Source organism: Euphorbia lathyris, chromosome 4 (genome assembly GCF_963576675.1).
Source record: "Euphorbia lathyris chromosome 4, ddEupLath1.1, whole genome shotgun sequence".
Classification (NCBI taxonomy): domain Eukaryota; kingdom Viridiplantae; phylum Streptophyta; class Magnoliopsida; order Malpighiales; family Euphorbiaceae; genus Euphorbia; species Euphorbia lathyris.
The window spans coordinates 21,143,504-21,163,625 of NC_088913.1; the positions used below are offsets into that span (position 1 = coordinate 21,143,504).

Below are 20,122 nucleotides of genomic sequence, written 5' to 3' on the forward strand. Positions count from 1 at the left end.
TTATTTATTTTTATCCCGTGTTAAATAAAAATTCGGGTTTGTTTTAAAATAAAAAACCTCGTTTTAATATCCCAATACGAATCGTGATCCGATTAAAAGGTAGTTCGGGTATTAAAAACGTTGTAATTATAAGATTTTGAAAAGAGATTTCCGAATAACGTTTTAAAATAAAAACTTCATTTTAGGAACTTCCGTTATAGACTATGATCCATTTTTTGTAGTTCGGAAATCCAAAACGATTGAATTAGACTTAATTTAAAGCTTTTGAATAAATCTGGAAACAGTTGGAGCAGTTCTGTAATTTTCCGTTTTCTGTCACTGATTGCTGTTTACCGACGGATTTTCCGTCGGTAAATCTGCTGGAATATAAAAAATGCTATTTTGGTCCCTCATTCTCTACTTTTAAGTTTTTGGTCCTTTATATATATACGTATATTCATGTAATACTTACTTTCAAGTTATTTTTAAATACTTTGTATATATTGTTATTTAATGTGTTTATAAATTATTTTTCATTAATTGGATTTAATAAAGTATATGTATATATATAGATTTTCCTTTTTATTTCATTTAAACTAAACATATTTGAGTGTTTTGGGAATCTTTGGGATTATTTTCTATATATATTCATCATATAACATTTTGGGGGGAAACTAAATACTAATTTCTTATCTATAAACCTTATTCATTTTTTATGTTTTTGATTAGAATAAGAATTCATTATACTTATTAACGTTTACATCACCATTTTTACTTATTTTTGTATAATATTTTCTCTATTGTATTTTAATGGATATTATTACTTATTTTTGTATACATATATATTTATATATATTCTTCTATTTTCCTACTTATATGTATATTCTTTCAAATGCATTTGATTGGGTAAATTTTGGTTAAGTTGGTTTATTGTTGTGATTATGATAATGTTAAGGGTTAATTGAGTGAAAAGGGAGAAATAAAATCACAAAAAAGAGAGTTTAATTTTCTTATTTAAATTTAAAGTTTTCTAGATATTCTTAAAGTGTAAATGACGTTTTCTTGACCTCTTTAAACCGTTTCTTAAAATCATCACGTTTTAAAACCTTAATCTGTTCCAAACGACGGATTAAGCGAACCTTGTAATTAAAATCGTTTTTATTGTAAATAATAAAGTTTTGAATCGTCTTCTTAAATGATTTGTACAAAGTAAATTGACTTGTATGCCTAACCATGTTTTCGGGTTAAAATTCTTTATTCCACGTTTTCAAACGCTTGAGTCGTTCCAACGGCGATTCGAGTGAACGTCATTAACGGGGTCTTGAAACGTACCTAAATCGTTCCAACGGCGATTAAGGTACGAACCATGTAAATAAACGTTTTTTTGGGAAGTGAGCTTAGTTTAGAGTTAGTATGTAATACGAAACGTAAATCACATTGTAAACAAATCAATTCTTTCTTCTCCCCCCTCTCTCTCCTATGTATTTTGAACTGATGTAAATGGGTGATTCTTTACCAAAGTGGCTTTTCAATAATATATGCTCAAAACGGTTTTCAAAACGAGAAAGAAAAGGTTTCAAATGAATTTTAAACTTAAAGAAATATGCGATTAGTCCGTTATCGCCTAACACGCTGAGTAGGAGGCCGGTGGTTCATAACCGGGTGATGTCGGGGTGCCTAGTAGCCTTTCTCCGGAAAGGAGCTAGCCTTCTCGGCTCGTACCTAAGTTTCCCGAACCCTCACCGGTCTCCCGCGAGGGATCGGTGTTCATTTTCCCATTCGTGGGTGGCGACTCTTCCATACTCCGAGCTCCGGTCCTGCCGAGCAGCTTGATTCTACGATTGGTTGCTTTCGGCGCCAATCACCGCTTATGTCGCCATGAGGTGTCCACCCCCCGGTCCGCCCGGGAGATTAGGCCGCGGCACCTTGTCTAACACCCCCAGTACCATTTTTTCATCCCTAGGAACCTGTTGCACCACTTCCTCTAAGTCCTCCCAAAAAGCTTGTCTTATAGAGACATCTAATCCTATTTGTGGCGCATATGCACTAATGACATTCACAACCTCATCCCCTATCACTAGCTTGACACTCATAATTCTATCGCTCTTCCTAGACACCGCTACTACATCATCAATATACTCCCTATCAATAAGAATACCTACTCCATTTCTACCATTATCCTTTCCTGAGTACCAAAGCTTATAACCCCAAGGAGCTATCTCTCTAGCCTTGGCTCCAACCCACTTGGTTTCTTGTAGGCACATTATATTTATTCTCCTCCTCTTCATAACATCTACAATTCCAGCTAATCTTCCTGTCAAAGAACCTATGTTCCATGTCCCAAAGCGTAACCTACTACCCTTACCCCTACCCCTACCCCTACCATTACCGTGGACTAGCTTATTTACCCGAAACCCTTGCATATTTGACACCACCCCTAGGTCCTGGGGTGGCGCGCCGCTTCGGGGCGATGACCTAGCAACCCTTGCACATTTATCACTACACCCGGGTCTAGGAAGTGCAGCGCGTCGCTGAGTAGGGAACGCCCCAACGGTATTTATAGTATGGTTTATGTCATAAGATGTGGCTAAGTTTTACGCTGGCCGCCACAAACCTACCGCAACTCTCCTCCTTTGTCCGGGCTTGGGACCGGCTGTAAAGGCCACCAAGTGACCCTCACAGGCGGAGTTTACTTGATTTTATCAAAATGTGACAAAATGTTCTGCATCCACTACTTCAAAGTGTATGTTACAACTTAAAAAAAAAAAAAAAACAATTCTACATATACTTTGATATCCCAGCCTCAGAATTAGAACATAACAACTTCACCATAGCATGTTGAGAACACCGTGGGAAGTTTAGCAATTTTTGAGAAATTTGAATCACAAAATCTTTTCCACCATCTTTTAATATCACAACCAACTTCTCTAGTGCTTTTGCATTCTTAAGAAGAAATTCAATGAAATTCAAAACATATTTCCATTTATCATCACTCTCGCATAGACCATTAATCTCAATGGTCTTTAGATGTGAAGCCAGACAGTTTAAATATGTTGTATTTGAATTCCAGTAGTTTTCACCAAAAATATTAAGACCGGGAAGATTTGTGGTCCTTTGAGACTGAAGAAAAAATTACTATGAGTTAGAAGAATACAACATCACATGCAAAATATTCAAATTATTTATTCATTAAATACCAAAACTAGTTAGTTGTAGCATTGAGGGCGAGCCTTGGCGCAACGGTAAAACGTTGTTGCTGTGTGACCAGAGGTCACGGGTTCGAGTCTTAGGAGCGGCCTCATGCCAATTAAATTGGCAAGGGAAGGCTTGCCCCCAATACACCCTTGTGGTGGGACCCCTCCCCGGACCCTCGCTCAGCGGGGACGCGTAATGCGACCGGGCCGCCCTTTAGTTAGTTGTAGCATTGAATTTTCATTTTCATTGAATTAATCCGTTCCGTTCATAAAATGAAATTAAAACATTCATAAAACTTTATAATTGATTTTGTAAATTAAGTAGATAGTTCTCAAAAGTTTCCAATAATATAATATAAGCAAAACTAAATGTAGACTAAATATTACTACTACACATTAGGCTGCTCTAACTTTTACACAAATGACTAATGACACCTTAAAAAAATCAAAAGGACATTTTAACTTTTATTCAGTTGAAACTGATAGATATAAATTAAACAAATGTATGATTTAGAATATTTTTACCTCATAAAATGGCAGCTTTATAACTAATTTTTCAAGCACGTGGTAAATGCAAAGTGCATATTCGATCCCACCAGAATGTTCTTCAAAATTAGGACTGTCTAAAATTAAGAATTTGTTGTTCAAAAACAGAGTAGATAGGTGACCTTCCAACTTAAGATCTGAGAGTATCTGCAAACATATCATTTGAGAATGAGAATTCAAAACTAATATTAAACGTTGTCAAATTATAAGATTAAGCTTATACCTTACCTTGATAAACTGGCTACCAAATTTCAACTCCTCGACACGCTGAAAGTGTGATATGATCGAAATATCAACAACCATTAATACTTCATCACACTCAAAATCAACATTAGCACGTATTAAAGATGGACAATTCATTAATTTAGGACGGTTCCAAGGAAAAAAACTACCAAAAAGGTTGAATTCCTCGAGATTTGGACAAAAAATTTGAAGAGGAACAGACCAAAAATCTTTCAAGACCAAATTTTTCAACGAATTGGAAACAATAACATACTCATCATCACTTATCAAAGTATTGGAGTGTGATTCCAAGGATTCAAGTGAAGGACTCCCTCTTAGAATATTTTCAATGGCTTTAGAGGGCAAAATACAACGTTCTATATTCAATACCTTAAGATGTCCCCAACTTATACTCCCATTAGGCATGGAAACAAAATTACAATAATAAGTCTGCAGTTTAACCAAGGAATCATGCTTGAAAAGAAATTCTGGCAACCTGAACTTGTTTAGATAATTAACACGGAAATTTCCTCCACATCTTTTCTGATTGCAAACTGATTTTCATATTCCAGATAAAATCTTCTAGATGGTGATTACGATCTGTTTGGATGTGGAATTTCTTGATCTTGGAGCCGTCACAGAGAAGCAGTGTATAATCAATGAATCTAGAGAATTTTTCGATAGGCATACCAGTGGAATCGAAGATGAGGATGGGAACCCGAGTCCATTGATTATGCCATCTCTTGGATAAAAGGGTAGTATGAATTGCATCTTTGGTTGATGGCAAAAAGGAGAGGATACGTTGAACAAGAGAGTCCGGCAAATCACTGATGCGATCTTGTTTTTTGGACTGCAACTTCACTCTCTTGTTTTTCTTACTCATAGTTCAGCGACTTCTTCTGTTGGAGTTCTGTCTAAAGTTCAATAATATTATAATTAAATCCTATTATTAAAATTAATTCTAGAAATTTAGCTATTCTTAACTTAATTCTTCATGTTTTATGGCGGATGTTATCAGGGTTGATTGTGTGTAAATTTTTTTTTTTCTAAATCAAACTTGCTTCATTAAAAAAAATGGGATAAAATTAAATGGACTTAACAGACAAAACAATTTAAAAAAAACTAGAAATTTGGATTTGAGATATGCTAACACGAAAAACAAGTTCAAATTTTGATTTAAGAGACCTAATAGGTAAACAAATTTGGATTTAGGAGCAGTGGATATTGGTCTTTCCATTTCACATCCAATGGGCTGGACGGATCCAGCACCCGCCCAGTAGTGGTCTGGACGGATACAGCATCCACCTAGACCAAAATTGGGCTTGTATACCTTTAGCGACGGAAAATACAAAATTCTTTAATTTTTTGTGACGAAAAATGCTAATCGTCACAAAAAAAATATGCATTATGTTTATGATTTTTTTGAGAAAAAAAAATATAAATTTTATTGATTCAGACTCATAATCATCCATTTTTTAGATTCGAATTGTCGCATATCAATTATTTTTATAATTTCAATTATTATTGTTCGAGTTTGTGATTTTAGAGAAATAATTTTTAGATTTTATCAAAATTATAAGAAGGGCAAAAAAGTCCAAATGGGGGCGGTAACAGTAATTTGGGAGCGGCATTGAGCAATTCATTATTTTTATTATTATTAATATGTATCATATTATACATTCCATGTGATAACTCATACTATCACACGAACACTCAAAGGATAGGTTCTGGTCTTACCCTTTTTAAGATATCAGATAAGGACAAAGTAAAGGTACCTTCATGGGTGACCTGGTTAGGCCCGTGAAACGTTCTCAACTCAAAGTGCTTTTCCATCAAAGTTTGGTGGGAAAGATTTTCCTAAACGTGGTTCGGGAGTTAGTATAAAAAATGGTTTGGGAATCAAACCAAACTCTCATTACTACCCATTAGAATTAGATCAAAGCTACCCTGTAGTAATCGCCCTCTCAAAAAAACATTTAAGATACCTACTCATGCAAAAATGTGGTAAAAATGTGGTATTTGTTTACAGAAATATGATATATTTGTTAAAATAATAAATAAACTTAATTGTTTAAAATAATAAAAAAATAAAAAATTAGTTAAGAAAAGAAAAATCAAACAAGATAAGAGGATGTAGTTGGGTTATTAATAGAGGTATGGAGAATGGTGGCTACAATTAATGCATGTCTCACTAGATAAGAAAAATGTAGTATATGGTATGTAATTGTTAGCATGTGTCCGAAAAAATGAACTCTATAAATAGAGTTTGTTTTTAGTCTTTTAATATATAGAACAATAAAAAAAGAAGTGGAGTATTAGAGAAAGAGAGAAAATTGAGTGAGGTTGTGTCTCATTTTCTGTAAACTATTTAGTAATCCAAAGTTCATATTTATTCCACTTTTCCAAATTGCTTTTTTACTCCCTTCATTTTTCAACAAAGTGGTATCAGAGCCACGTTATGAGAGTCAGTCTTCCGCAAAACAGATCCTATAAAAAATGTCAGACGGTATCAAACTTCCTTATCAATATCCTCAGCTCACCAAAACCAATTATTCAAGTTGGTGTATTCGAATGAAGGAGTTACTCGGATTTCAAGATGTCTGGGATATTGTTGAAAAAGGCTACGTAGTCCCAGACAACGAGGCAACTTTGACACAGGCAGAAAAAGATACTCTGTAGAAAAATCGCAAAAGCGATCAAAAGACGCTTACTCTCATCCATCAAGGTTTGGATGAATTAATGTTCGAGAAAGTAGCCGAAGCTACTACCGCCAAACAAGCGTGGGAAATCCTACAAGTTTCTCTTCAAGGGGAAGAGAAAGTTAAAAAGGTTCGTTTACAGATGCTGAGAGGAGAATTTGAGACGATGAGGATGAAAGAGACGGAGGCCATTAGTGATTACTCATCCCGAGTAAAATCTGTCGTAAATCAGATGCGGTAATATGTGATCACTACTACCAAAATTTGATTACGTAGTGGTGGCTATGGAGGAGTCTAGAGACATTAGCAAAATGTCCGTTGATGAAGTTGTAGGGTCACTACAAGCACGAGAGGAACGGTTTGAGAAACGAAGAGAAGATTCCGCAGAACTAGTCCTAGCAACGAAGGCTGTGTTTAAAAATGGTGAAAGTAGTCAGTCCGGCAGAGGACGCGGAAGAGGTTGAGGAGGAAATGGTAGAGGACGAGGACGTGGTAGAAGTCAAGGCAGAAATGAAAACGGCAACAACAACAATGAAACAAGCACTCAATTAACTAGAGGGAGAGGAAGAGGCCGAGGACGCGATTAAGGAAGAGAAAACTGAAGGCCGAATGAAGGACGCAACAAATCCAACATTCAATGTTATAATTGCTTTAAGTATGGTCACTATGCTGTGGAATGTTGGAGTCTGCCTAAAGAGGTAGAGGAGACTGCCAATAATATTCAAGATGAGGAAATAACTGGCACAGTGTTACTTATACCTATGAAGGTGAAGAAAATCGCGAAAATAATATATGGTATCTTGACAATGCGGTAAGTAATCATATGTGTGGTGACAAAAAGATGTTCGTGGAGCTCTATGAATCCATTCGCGGTAATGTTGTATTTTGAGATTCCTCTAAGGTTCCTATTACAGGCAAATGAACCATTCTTATTCGGCTCAAAAATGGCGCTCACCAGTTTATTGATAATGTTTATTATGTTCCTAGCATGAAAAACAATATTTTGAGCTTGGGACAGTTACTGGAGAAAAATTATGAAGTTCATATGGTGGACCGAAAACTACTCCTGTTGAATGAGAAAAAGGAGTTGATTGCACGAGTACCCATGGCAAGAAATAGAATGTTCACAATTAACATTCAGACGGACATGGCCAAATGTTTGAAAACTTGTGTGCAAAGTCCCCCCTGGCTTTGGCATTTACGGTACGAACATCTCAATTTTGGAGGACTGAAGCAGTTGGGACAGAAGCAGATGGTAAACGGATTGCCTCACATTGACCAGCCTCATCAACTGTGTGAAGGATGTCTTGTTAGAAAACAATTCAGATCCAATTTTCCAAAGAAGTCCATGTCAAGAGCAAAGGCGCCACTTGAGCTAGTTCACACAGACGTGTGTGGACCAATCACTCCACAGTCTCTTGGTAAAAATAAATATTTTCTACTTTTCATTAATGATTATAGTAGAAAAACTTGGGTGTATTTTTTGAAGGAAAAAACAGAAGTTTTTGAGACATTTAAAAAATTCAAAGTCCAAGTGGCGAAAGAAAGTGGTCATTTTATTAAAGCACTCAGATCAAACAGAGGCGGTGAATACATGTCCATCTCTTTCAAGAAATTTTGTGAAAAGCATGGAATCCGTCATTTCCTTTCAGTCCCCAGATCACCTCAGCTAAATGGCATAGTAGAAAGAAAGAACAGAAAGGTGCTCAACAAGGTGAGGAGCATGTTAAAAAGCAAAAAATTTGCCGAAAGAGTTATGGGCCGAAGCAGTAGACTGTGCTGTCTACCTGTTGAACAGATCGCGAACTGTTAGTGTTTGGGATCAAACTCCACAAGAAGCATGGAGCGGAATAAAGTCCAATATTTCTCATTTGCGTGTTTTTGGCAGTGTTGCTCATGTCCATGTACTGGATGAAGAACGCAAGAAGCTAGATGATAAAAGCAAGAAATATTTGTTTGTGGGCTATTCAGAACATTCAAAAGGGTACAAAATGTTCGATCCTCAAACTCAGAAAATCGTCATCAGTAGAGATGTCACCACTGATGAAGAAGCAGTTTGGGACTGGACCGGTGAAAAAAAAACAGCTACAGTTTTTATCCTTTCATGGATGAAGACAATGATCAGGAAGAACCAGCCATAGTCGCAGCCACAACACCAGCAACCAGTTCGACATCAGCAAGCTCATCCAGTTCGAGTTCGTCCTCGAGTAATGAAGACAGTTCAGATGAACATCCACCCGGAAAGCCTAAAAAATTCATACCTATTAAAGATCTCCATGATGTAACAAGAAATCTCGATGATGAATTAACTCTTTATTGTCATTTTGTTAATGATGAACCAACAGATCCAGAAGAAGCAATGAAAGATGAAAAATGGTGTCAGAGCCACGTTACGAGAGTCAGTCTTCCGCAAAACAGACCCTATAAAAAATGTCAGGCGGTATCAAACTTCCTTATCAATATCCTCAGCTCACCAAAACCAATTATTCAAGTTGGTGTATTCGAATGAAGGAGTTACTCGGATTTCAAGATGTCTGGGATATTGTTGAAAAAGGCTATGTAGTCCCAGGCAATGAGGCAACTTTGACACAGGCAGAAAAAGATACTGTGCAAAAAAATCGCAAAAGCAATCAAAAGGCGCTTACTCTCATCCATCAAGGTTTGGATGAATTAATGTTCGAGAAAATAGCCGAAGCTACCACCGCCAAACAAGCGTGGGAAATCCTACAAGTTTCTCTTCAAAGGGAAGAGAAAGATAAAAAAGGTTCGTTTACAGATGCTGAGAGGAGAATTTGAGACGATGAGGATGAAAGAGATGGAGGCCATTAGTGATTACTCATCCCGAGTAAAATATGTCGTAAATCAGATGCGGCAATATGGAGAAAAAATTGAAGAGTTCAGAATTGTTGAAAAAATTATGTGATCACTAGTACCAAAATTTGATTATATAGTGGTGGCTATGGAGGAGTCTAGAGACATTAGCGAAATGTCCGTTGATGAAGTTGTAGGGTCACTACAAGCACGAGAGGAGCGGTTTGAGAAACGAAGAGAAGATTCCGCAGAACTAGTCCTAGCAACGAAGGCTGTGTTTAAAAATGGTGAAATTAGTCAGTCCGGCAAAGGACGCGGAGGAGGTTGAGGAGGAAATGGTAGAGGACGAGGATGTGGCAGAAGTCAAGGCAGAAATGAAAATGGCAACAACAACAATGAAAGAAGCACTCAATTAACCAGAGGGAGAGGAAGAGGCCGAGGACGCGATCAAGGAAGAGAAAACTGGAGGCCGAATGAAGGACGCAACAAATCCAAAATTTAATGTTATAATTGCTCTAAGTATGGTCACTATGCTGTGGAATGTTGGAGTCCGCCTAAAGAGGCAGAGGAGACTGCCAATAATATTCAAGATGAGGAAATAACTGGCACAGTGCTACTTATACCTACGAAGGTGAAGAAAATCGCGAAAATAATATCTGGTATCTTGACAATGCGGCAAGTAATCATATGTGTGGTGACAAGAAGATGTTCGTGGAGCTCTATGAATCCGTTCGCGGTAATGTTGTATTTGGAGATTCCTCTAAGGTTCCTATTGCAGGCAAAGGAACCATTCTTATTCAGCTAAAAAATGGCGCTCACCAGTTTATTGATAATGTTTATTATGTTCCTAGCATGAAAAGCAATATTTTGAGCTTGGGACAGTTACTGGAGAAAAATGATGAAGTTCACATGGTGGACCGAAAACTACTCCTGTTGAATGAGAAAAAGGAGCTGATTGCACGAGTACCCATGGCGAGAAATAGAATGTTCACAATTAACATTCAGACGGACGTGGTCAAATGTTTGAAAACTTGTGTGCAAATTCCCCCCTGGCTTTGGCATTTACGGTACGGACATCTCAATTTTGGAGGACTGAAGCAATTGGGACAGAAGCAGATGGTAAACGGATTGCCTCACATTGACCAGCCTCATCAACTGTGTGAAGGATGTCTTGTTGGAAAACAATTCAGAACCAGTTTTCCAAAGGAGTCCATGTCAAGGGCAAAGGCGCCACTTGAGCTAGTTCACACAGACGTGTGTGGACCGATCACTCCACAGTCTCTTGGTAAAAATAAATATTTTCTACTTTTCATTGATGATTATAGTAGAAAAACTTGGGTGTATTTTTTGAAGGAAAAAACAGAAGTTTTTGAGACATTTAAAAAATTCAAAGTCGAAGTGGAGAAAGAAAGTGGTCATTTTATTAAAGCACTCAGATCAGACAGAGGCGGTGAATACGTGTCCATCTCTTTCAAGAAATTTTGTGAAAAGCATGGAATCCGTCATTTCCTTTCAGTCCCCAGATCACCTCAGCAAAATGGCGTAGTAGAAAGAAAGAACAGAACGGTGCTCAACATGGTGAGGAGCATGTTAAAAAGCAAAAATTTGCCGAAGGAGTTATGGGCCGAAGCAGTAGACTGTGCTGTCTACCTGTTGAACAGATTGCCAACTGTTAGTGTTTGGGATCAAACTCCACAAGAAGCATGGAGTGGAATAAAGCCCAATATTTCTCATTTGCGTGTTTTTGGCAGTGTTGCTCATGTCCATGTACTGGATGAAGAACACAAGAAGCTAGATGATAAAAGTAAGAAATATTTGTTTGTGGGCTATTCAGAACATTCCAAAGGGTATAAAATGTTCGATCCTCAAACTTAGAAAATCGTCATCAGTAGAGATGTCACCATTGATGAAGAAGCAGTTTGGGACTGGACCGGTGAAAAACAAAACAACTACAGTTTTTATCCTTTCATGGATGAAGACAATGATCAGGAAGAACCAGCCACAGTCGTAGCCACAACACCAGTAACCAGTTCGACATCAACAAGCTCATCCAGTTCGAGTTCGTCCTCGAGTAATGAAGACAGTTCAGATGAACATCCACCCGAAAAGCCTAAAAAATTCATACCTATTAAAGATCTCCATGATGTAACAAGAAAATCTCGATGATGAATTAACTCTTTATTGTCATTTTGTTAATGATGAACCAACAGATCCAGAAGAAGCAATGAAAGATGAAAAATGGAGAAAAGCCATGGAAGAGGAGATTCATTCGATCGAGAAAAATATAACATGGGAACTAACGTCACTTCCGGCCGGTCAAAAACCCATTGAAATTGTCCGACATAAAGCAAGATTGGTGGCGAAAGGGTTCAGTCAATGACCCGTAATTGACTACAATGAAGTCTTTGCTCCTGTTGCCAGAATGGAGAGTATCAGACTGGTAATTTCTATAGCTGCTCAAAACGGGTGGAGAATCCATCAAATGGATGTGAAATCCTCATTTCTCAACGGATATCTGAAGGAGGAAATTTATATCTAGCAACCACCTGGGTATGTTGTAAAAGGTCAAGAAAATAAAGTGCTAAAATTAAAAAAGGCACTTTATGATCTCAAGCAAGCACCACGAGCCTAGAACAGTCGCATTGACAAATATTTTCAAGAAAATGGTTTTGTTAAATGCCCGCATGAATATGCCCTATATGCAAAAGTGAAAAATGGAGATATGTTACTTGTTTGTTTGTATGTGGATGATCTTATTTTTACAGGGAACAATCCTAAGATGTTTGAGGAATTCAAGAATACAATGGCTTGTGAGTTCGAGATGACTGACATTGGTCTAATGTCATATTATCTTGGCATTGAAGTGAAGCAGAATGATGATGGAATTTTTATTTCTCAATATGGTTTTGCAAAGCAGATCTTAAAGAAGTTCAAGATAAAATTGTAATTCCGTCAGCACGTCAGTCGAATGTGGAATCAAGCTGACAAAAGATGAAGGTGGAGACAGAGTCAACCCGACATTATTCCGAAGCTTGGTCGGAAGTCTCAAATACTTGACGTGTACGAGACCAGATATTCTTTACGCAGTCGGCTTAGTAAGTCGATACATGGAAGCCCCAGCAGTGTCACATTGGAACGCAGCCAAAAGAATTCTCCGTTATGTGAAAGGTACAACTAATTTGGGTTTACTTTATTCAAAATCTGATGATTTCAAATTAGTTGGATATAGTGATAGTGACTGGGCCGGGGACAAAGATGACCGAAAAAGTACAACTGGTTTTATATTTTTTCTGGGTGATACTGCATTTACATGGAGTTCGAAGAAGCAGGCAATCGTGACGCTGTCAACCTGTGAAGCTGAATATGTTGCTGCAACCTCATGTGTCTGTCATGCAATTTGGCTCTGAAAATTGCTAAAAGAATTTCAAATGAGTCAAAATGATCCAACAGAGATTTTTATCGATAACAAGTCTGCACTGGCATTAGCGAAAAATCCAGTATTTCATGATCGGAGTAAGCCCATTGATACGAGGTATCATTTTATTCGGGACTGCATTGAGCAAAAACACGTTACACTGAAGTACGTAAAGATGCAAGATCAGATTGCAGATATTTCTACGAAGCCATTGAAGTACGATGTGTTCAGTCATTTGAGAGCTCAACTAGGAGTCATAAAAAATTAAGTTTAAGGGGGCATGTTAAAATAATAAATAAACTTAATTGTTTAAAATAATAAAAAAATAAAAAATTAGTTAAGAAAAGAAAAATCAAACAAGATAAGAGAGTATGTGATGTAGTTGGGTTATAATAGAGGTATGGAGAATGGTGGCTATAATTAATGCATGTCTCACTAGATAAGAAAAATGTAAGAAAAATGTAGTATATGGTATGTAATTGTTAGCATGTGTCCGAAAAAATGAACTCTATAAATAGAGTTTGTTTTTAGTCTTTTAATATATAGAACAATAAAAAAAGAAGTGGTGTGTCAGAGAAAGAGAGAAAATTGAGTGAGGCCGTGTCTCATTTTCTGTAAACTATTTAGTAATCCAAAGTTCATATATATTCCACTTTTCAAATTGCTTTTTTACTCCCTTCATTTTTCAACAATGTTATGGTCTCGCATAATATTTAGTTGTACACATGTCATCCTATACACATAGGGCCGGTCCTGATAATCTATGGCCCCTATGCGGAATAATAAATAAAGGCTCTTTTAATAAAAAATATTTTACGTAAAAAAAGTTAAAATGTATTTGGCTACTATTGTATTATTTGATAACATTTTTCTATTGAAGTATTTTATCATTTGATCCATATGGTATCTAAAATTTTATCATTTGTCTAATGTGGTATTACTTGATAATATTTTCCTATCGGAGTATTTTCATAAGTGAAATTTAACTCATTTTGGATAAAACAAACTAAATAATTTTTAGAGCTTTTTACATGAATATCACAATTGATTACAAAAAGTACAATTAAATCATATCATCAAAAATACTTTTCAATATGTCATTATTTTTCGTATATAAGAAATAAAGTATGATTTAATACTCTAATTTAAAAAATTTAGACCTCAATTCATAAATTCTAAACTTTAATAAATATATTCTAGACTTTTAATTTATAAATCTATAACATAACTTAAAGTATATATATCATTTGATATAAATTCATAAATGCTAAACCTTAGTAAATATATTCTAGAGTCTTAATTTATAAATCTTTGTAAATGAGTCTTTAAAATTGAATTTGAATAATTTTTTTTTCTTTCTCCATCTAAGCTCTCCTTATTGTAGGAATCGAACATAGAATCATTCTTGAGGAGATATCTAAAAAACTTTCTTTTATTAGGAATCGAACACAAGATCTTATGAATGGGGAATGCAAGCTTTACCATTAACACACTTATTTAAGTTTCATGTGAAATTATTTTCTAATACTTATATATACGTTCACAACTAATAAAAAATTTGGGCCCCTTACAGCCTTAGGCCCTAGGCCGGCGCACTCCTAGCCTAGACCCAGGGTCGGTCCTGCACACACACACACACATACACACACACACACATATATATATATATATATATATATATATAATCCCTTATCAAAATTAGAGATATAACAGACATTTTACAGGAAAAGAATGCATTATTCGATGGGAAATGTACGTATCAACAACGTACTGAACGAGCTACCCATTGATATCATGATTGATGTCATATGAACAATTTTGGATAATAGAGCAATTTTGGGCGTAATTAATTGGGATAAAGTGTAAAAATACCCTAAGATTTACAAGTAGGAGCAATTTTAGTATTAATGTCTAGAATGGTGCAATTTACCCTTAGTTGACATTCAAGATCAATTTTACCCATAATATTGGTAACTTGACTCAATTTTAGAAATTATTTATGATATTGTATGAAATTGAAATGTAGGTAAAACCTAAAACAAGACTTTTCAGATGGACAAGGTTTTAGCTGTTGGATTGTATTGTTATTTTACTTGTTGTCTAAATTATTGTAGAAAATGAAAAGAAAGAAAAGAATAGAAGAAGGAAAAGGAGGCGCTGCTTCCATTTTATTTGCAGGAGAATGAGAAATATGAGAGTGTTTTTGTCCAAATAAAGTGAAAATGTCTAGATTTATAAAAAGTGAATGAAGTAGTCCTAATATGTAAATGAGCTTTTAAATTGGCTCAAATTTATGATTTTGCTTTAAAATTATTATTTATGACTAAACATGTGGATGTGATTAATGCAACTTTAATTAAGGTTTTTATCTAAAATCATATAATTTCATGTTTATCACTATATAAGGTTTTTATTAAGTGGAATTACCTTCGAGAGTTAAACTAGAAACTTCATCAATATACAAAAAAAATAACTATGACTGTTTATTATCAACTAAAAGAGAAAACGACATGAAGGGTAATGCATTCACTTGGTAAACATAATCAATTTCCATTGCAATGAAAAAGGATGCTAACACTGACCCTCGCACCAAAACTGACCAGATGACATAGGCAATTCGGTCTGTTGTTTAGTGTGAAGAAATCATCAGTGATCCTAATGAAGACACAATTAGATATTTACTTAGCCAATAACAAATCGGAAGATAATCCTGATTTTAAGGGGAAAGGATATTAGAAGGAGATCTTGCACCATTTTTATTGGAGATGGAGAATCCAAACCCATCATGAAATGTCGGGATACCATGACCAATTGAGTGACACAAAAAGGGTTATGACTCGAAATCTAATTGGAATTTTAGTTATAGGAATAAAGTTCTTTAATATTTGATAGTGAAGTGTTTCGATAAAGTTGTTTAGTATTTGATATTGAAGTTGTTTATTTTAGAATATTTTGATTGAATTTGGTTGAAGTAATTAAAAAAGGGTAAATTTCAAAAAAAAAAAAAACTCTGTGGTTTCATGGTTTTAAAAAAAAAACTCATGTGGTTTGTTTTTACAAAAAAAAGACCGTTTTATGGAAAATGGCTTAACACCGTTTTATTTGATGACATGACAAAGGGTAAAATTATCCGAATTTGTTGGGGGATTCTTCTTCTGTTACAGTTACAGTTACACTTCTTCTTCTTCTTCTTCTAATTTCATTGTTTTCACTTTCTTTTTAATATTAATTTCAAGTTTTTCTGATCTCTTACTTCTTTTGAAGATCTTTTATCTAACGGGATCTTCGAATCAATGACAACAAACTGCAATTCAGCGGACGACGATTCTTGCCGAGACGACTCGGCAGCACTCATTCTCAAATTCGTGGCCATGGCGTCAATTCTCATGTCCGGAATAGTTGGCATCGCAATCCCGCTCATCGGAAAGCATCACCGTTTCCTAAGAACGGACGGGAACGTCTTCGTCACAGCAAAAGCCTTCGCCGCTGGCGTAATTCTGGCCACTGATTTCATTCATATGCCTTTCCCGTTGGCGTAATTCTGGCCACTGTAATAGAAGAAGAAGAAGAAGAAAATGGTGGCCCAATTTGGAGAATTTTTTTATTTATTTTAATTTTCTTTTTGTTTTTTGTTTTTTTATCTTTTTATTTTAATTCGGACCATTTTACCCTTTGTCACGTCATCAAATTAAACGATGTTAAGCCATTTTCCGTAATTCTTGTAACGGCGTATAACACGGTCTTTTTTTTTTTTTTTGTAAAAACAAACCACGTGAGATTTTTTTTAAAACTATTAAACCATAGGTTTTTTTTTTTTTTTGGAATTTACCCTTAAAAAAATTAATTTGTTATTATTTATGATTAGGCAAAACGCATCATTTGGCCCTTGATCTATCCAAAATTTGTGTATTTGGCCTCTGACCTATTATTTGGTCATATTTGGCCCTCCATCTATCCGAATTAGTAAAATTAAGCCCAAAATGGATGGAAAGTTAACTGAGATGATTCTATTACCATATAGACAATCTATTGTGGCCTTAGTAGAAATTTCAAAAATTGGTAGGATCTAAAATGATATTTTACATCCCAATCCGAATGAGTCTTCGTCTTGGATTTCGTGTGATTCCTTCTCTCCACCGTCCTCTCTTCCGCGATTCCTTCCTTCCCCAGCGCGTCTTCTCTTTCACTTTACTTTCAGTTTTCCAATCCTTTTTCCAGAATTTTCCCATGATTCCCTTTCACTTCCCAATTTCCTTCTTTGTAATTATTTCACACCTTCTTGGAGATCTTCAAATCTCTGCTACCCAAATGTTTCATCATCCTTTTTTTTCTTTATACAGATTTATCTGATTTTGTGATTATTCATGGGATACAATTACAATACAAGCTCGGTTTCCTATTCATCAATTAAACACAGTTTCTTTCAGATCATTAATTCCATCTTTTTGCATGTTTATCTCTTTGTAGTTTTTATTATTTTATTTATGAAACCTGTAACCTCTTTCTTAATTATCTAATCAATTTCTCATTCTCATACAGCTTGCTATGTTTCTTCAATTTTTTGATGGGTCGTGTGATCTAAAAAAAAGTCATGAAGACACTGTTTGTTTAATTGCTTTTTCCTCCAATTTGAATGAATTACTGTATATTAACATGATGTTCATGACATGATGCTCATGATGGGAGCGAAGGAATTGTAGAAGATAAGAAGCCAGAGGAAGGAAGGAAGGAAGGAATCTGGAAAGAAGGAGAAGATGAACTGGTTAGGATGTAAAATATCATTTTAGATTCAAAGAGGTTTTGTAATTTTTACAAATGATACAATAAATTGTTTATATGGTAACAGAACCAAAACCAGTTAACTTTCCATCCATTTTGGGTTTAATTTTACTAATTCGGATAGGTGAAGGGTCAAATATGACCAAATAATAAGTCAGTGATTAAATATATAAATTTTGGATAGGTCAAGGGTCGAATGATGTGTTTTGCCTTTATAATTATAATTTAGGTGTTTTCTATTTAATCTACCTATAACTTTTTTTTAAATAAATAAATTACTCTTAGTTTGTCCCTAATTGGACCAAATAATAAACAGAGCTAATTGCAGCTAGCTAGGCCTAACAAGTGATGGGCAGGCCACATCAAAAAAATAGGTAGGCCTAACATGCTGCCTCAAAACATCCATCCATCATTTTGTATTTAGACTCTCTCAATGTGTCAATTATTTTGTATCCGATTTCACTTGTTTTCATCTTTAGAATTTGAAAATCTCTCCTCAAAGCTTGAAGAGTCCAAAATTTCATTTTCCTTGAACTTCGTTTTCATTGAATCCCAAATCTCCTTTGTAGTAGGTTTCTCTAGTATTTGTAAGAAATTGTTCTGTCAGCAGCAGCCTGAAATAGATAATTCTTGTCCCTTCTGCTGCACTATAGGCAATGCCATTCCTTTTGTTGATTCCTCATAACCACTTTCAATCAAATTCCAATACCCTTTGGATCTCAAAGGATTATCCATGAGTAAGCTCCAATTATTATAGTGATTATCAAATTCTTTTCTTCACTCATTCTCTCGTTTCTCTTCTCATATTTGGAAATCAATCAAAAAAAAAAATTGTTGTATTATTTTCTTGTAGGAGGCTCTCATACCCAATTGTAATGATTGAACAAAACACTTTGCACAATTGTAGTGACTCATCTTATTCAATAACCAAGCATGGCCTAAATAGCCATTACAAAACAAAAAAGGAGTAAAAATTGCCACTTAAAATTGTGATACAACTAAAACAGAAATTAAAAAAAAACCAATGAAGAGATTAAATATTGGATTTTGCTTTTAAAAGGTGAGACTTCCTAAATTCAACAAACCTGGCTACCAATTTGCGAAAAGGTGGCCATGTTTCTTTGATGAATGGCAAACTTGCAAATTCTTTCATCCACTCAGTCAAAAATGGGAACTTTTGTTGGTCAATGATTTTGAAACCTACTACCTCTTCAAATACAGCAATGTAATAACCAAGCCAACCCAATGCAAGATCCACAATTCCAATTTGATCCCCTCCAAAGAATTTATTCCCTTTTAACTCCTCTTCCACGTACTTCAAATTCTCCCTAGCTTCACATACTGCTTCTTCTTGCTCTTTTCCTTCCTTTCCAACAATACCAAACGCTATTGTTTGTAATACCTGCATCAATAAAAATGTTGAACATATAAAATGTTGGCAATCAAGTTAGTAAAAAAGTGTGATTTACGGACATTTCATATGTTCAATGATCGTTTGAACTTTTATTTTCGTAGATATCAAAATCCGAAGACTTTTATGCCCGATTTTGAAGTTACTTAATCCAAACAAAGTTGTAAAATAAAAATTATACAAAGCAAGCTAGATTAAATACCTTATCATCACCGAATTTGGCCCAAAACCGGGCCCTGGCTCTGTCATGAGGATGTTGAGGCAGCAGTAGATATTGGTCTTTCCATGTCTCGTCGAGATATTCAAGAATAAAAAGAGATTCGGAGATTGGTTTTCCATTATGAACAAGAACTGGTACTTTCTTGTATACTGGATTGTATTTCAGGAGAGAAGAGCTCTTTTGAAGGATATTTTCATCTAGTGTTTGATACTGAATCCCCTTCAAATTTAGAGCCCAGATTACTCTTAAACCATATGGACTTGACCACGTCGTAAATAGTTTCACTTCTTCACCCATTTTTATGTTTTCAAGATTCCACCTGTCTGTCTATCCATTTATAGTAAGATTCAGCTTCCTTAATAAATTTATGGGTATAAAATTTATGGATACAAAATCAAGTGGAGCCCTAACATCTCTAATTTGATAAAGGATATAAAATTAGAGACGTTAGGAAAATATGGTAGTGGATAGGAAAGAGTGGAGGGAGAGAATTTGTGTCGCTGACACGACTTGACGGTTTTATATGATGGTTCATGTTAGTCGACTCCGAATCATTTCGGGACTAAGCTTTGTTGTTGTTGTATAATATAATTATAGCACTGTAAAGTACAATTATTAAAATTATTATTAAATGGACTTGTTGATTTATTTTATTTTATATTATCTTTATAATTATTATTATTATTATTATAATTGTGCTGGTGAAGTCAGAAAGGAAAGTGGGGAAAAATGCTAAACTTCATTTCTTATTTTCTTATTTTGTTCTATCCTATTTACCTTCACAACTCTTCATTTCGGTTACCATTAAATTTCTTGTTTCAGAGATAAAGGTTTTCAGACTATTAT

General features: G+C 35.2%; 1 protein-coding gene across 1 annotated transcript; it reads right to left on the bottom strand.

The window, feature by feature from the left end:
- Nucleotides 1-18,495: 18,495 nt before the first annotated feature.
- Nucleotides 18,496-19,634, bottom strand: LOC136227320 (probable glutathione S-transferase). Its single transcript, XM_066015964.1, has 2 exons — nucleotides 19,259-19,634; nucleotides 18,496-19,047 (listed from the first exon to the last, which is right to left on the bottom strand). The coding sequence occupies exons 1-2, from the start codon at nucleotides 19,571-19,573 to the stop codon at nucleotides 18,679-18,681; spliced, it is 684 nt and encodes a 227-aa protein (XP_065872036.1). The 5' UTR covers nucleotides 19,574-19,634; the 3' UTR covers nucleotides 18,496-18,678.
- Nucleotides 19,635-20,122: the final 488 nt, after the last annotated feature.

Bases quoted from the DNA above. Each gene is read 5' to 3' on its own strand.
- LOC136227320 (XM_066015964.1), bottom strand. From the start codon at position 19,573: ATGGGTGAAGAAGTGAAACTATTTACGACGTGGTCAAGTCCATATGGT. The intron at 19,048-19,258 runs GTATTTAATCTA...TTATTGATGCAG, and splicing joins CCAAATTCGGTGATGATAAG to GTATTACAAACAATAGCGTT.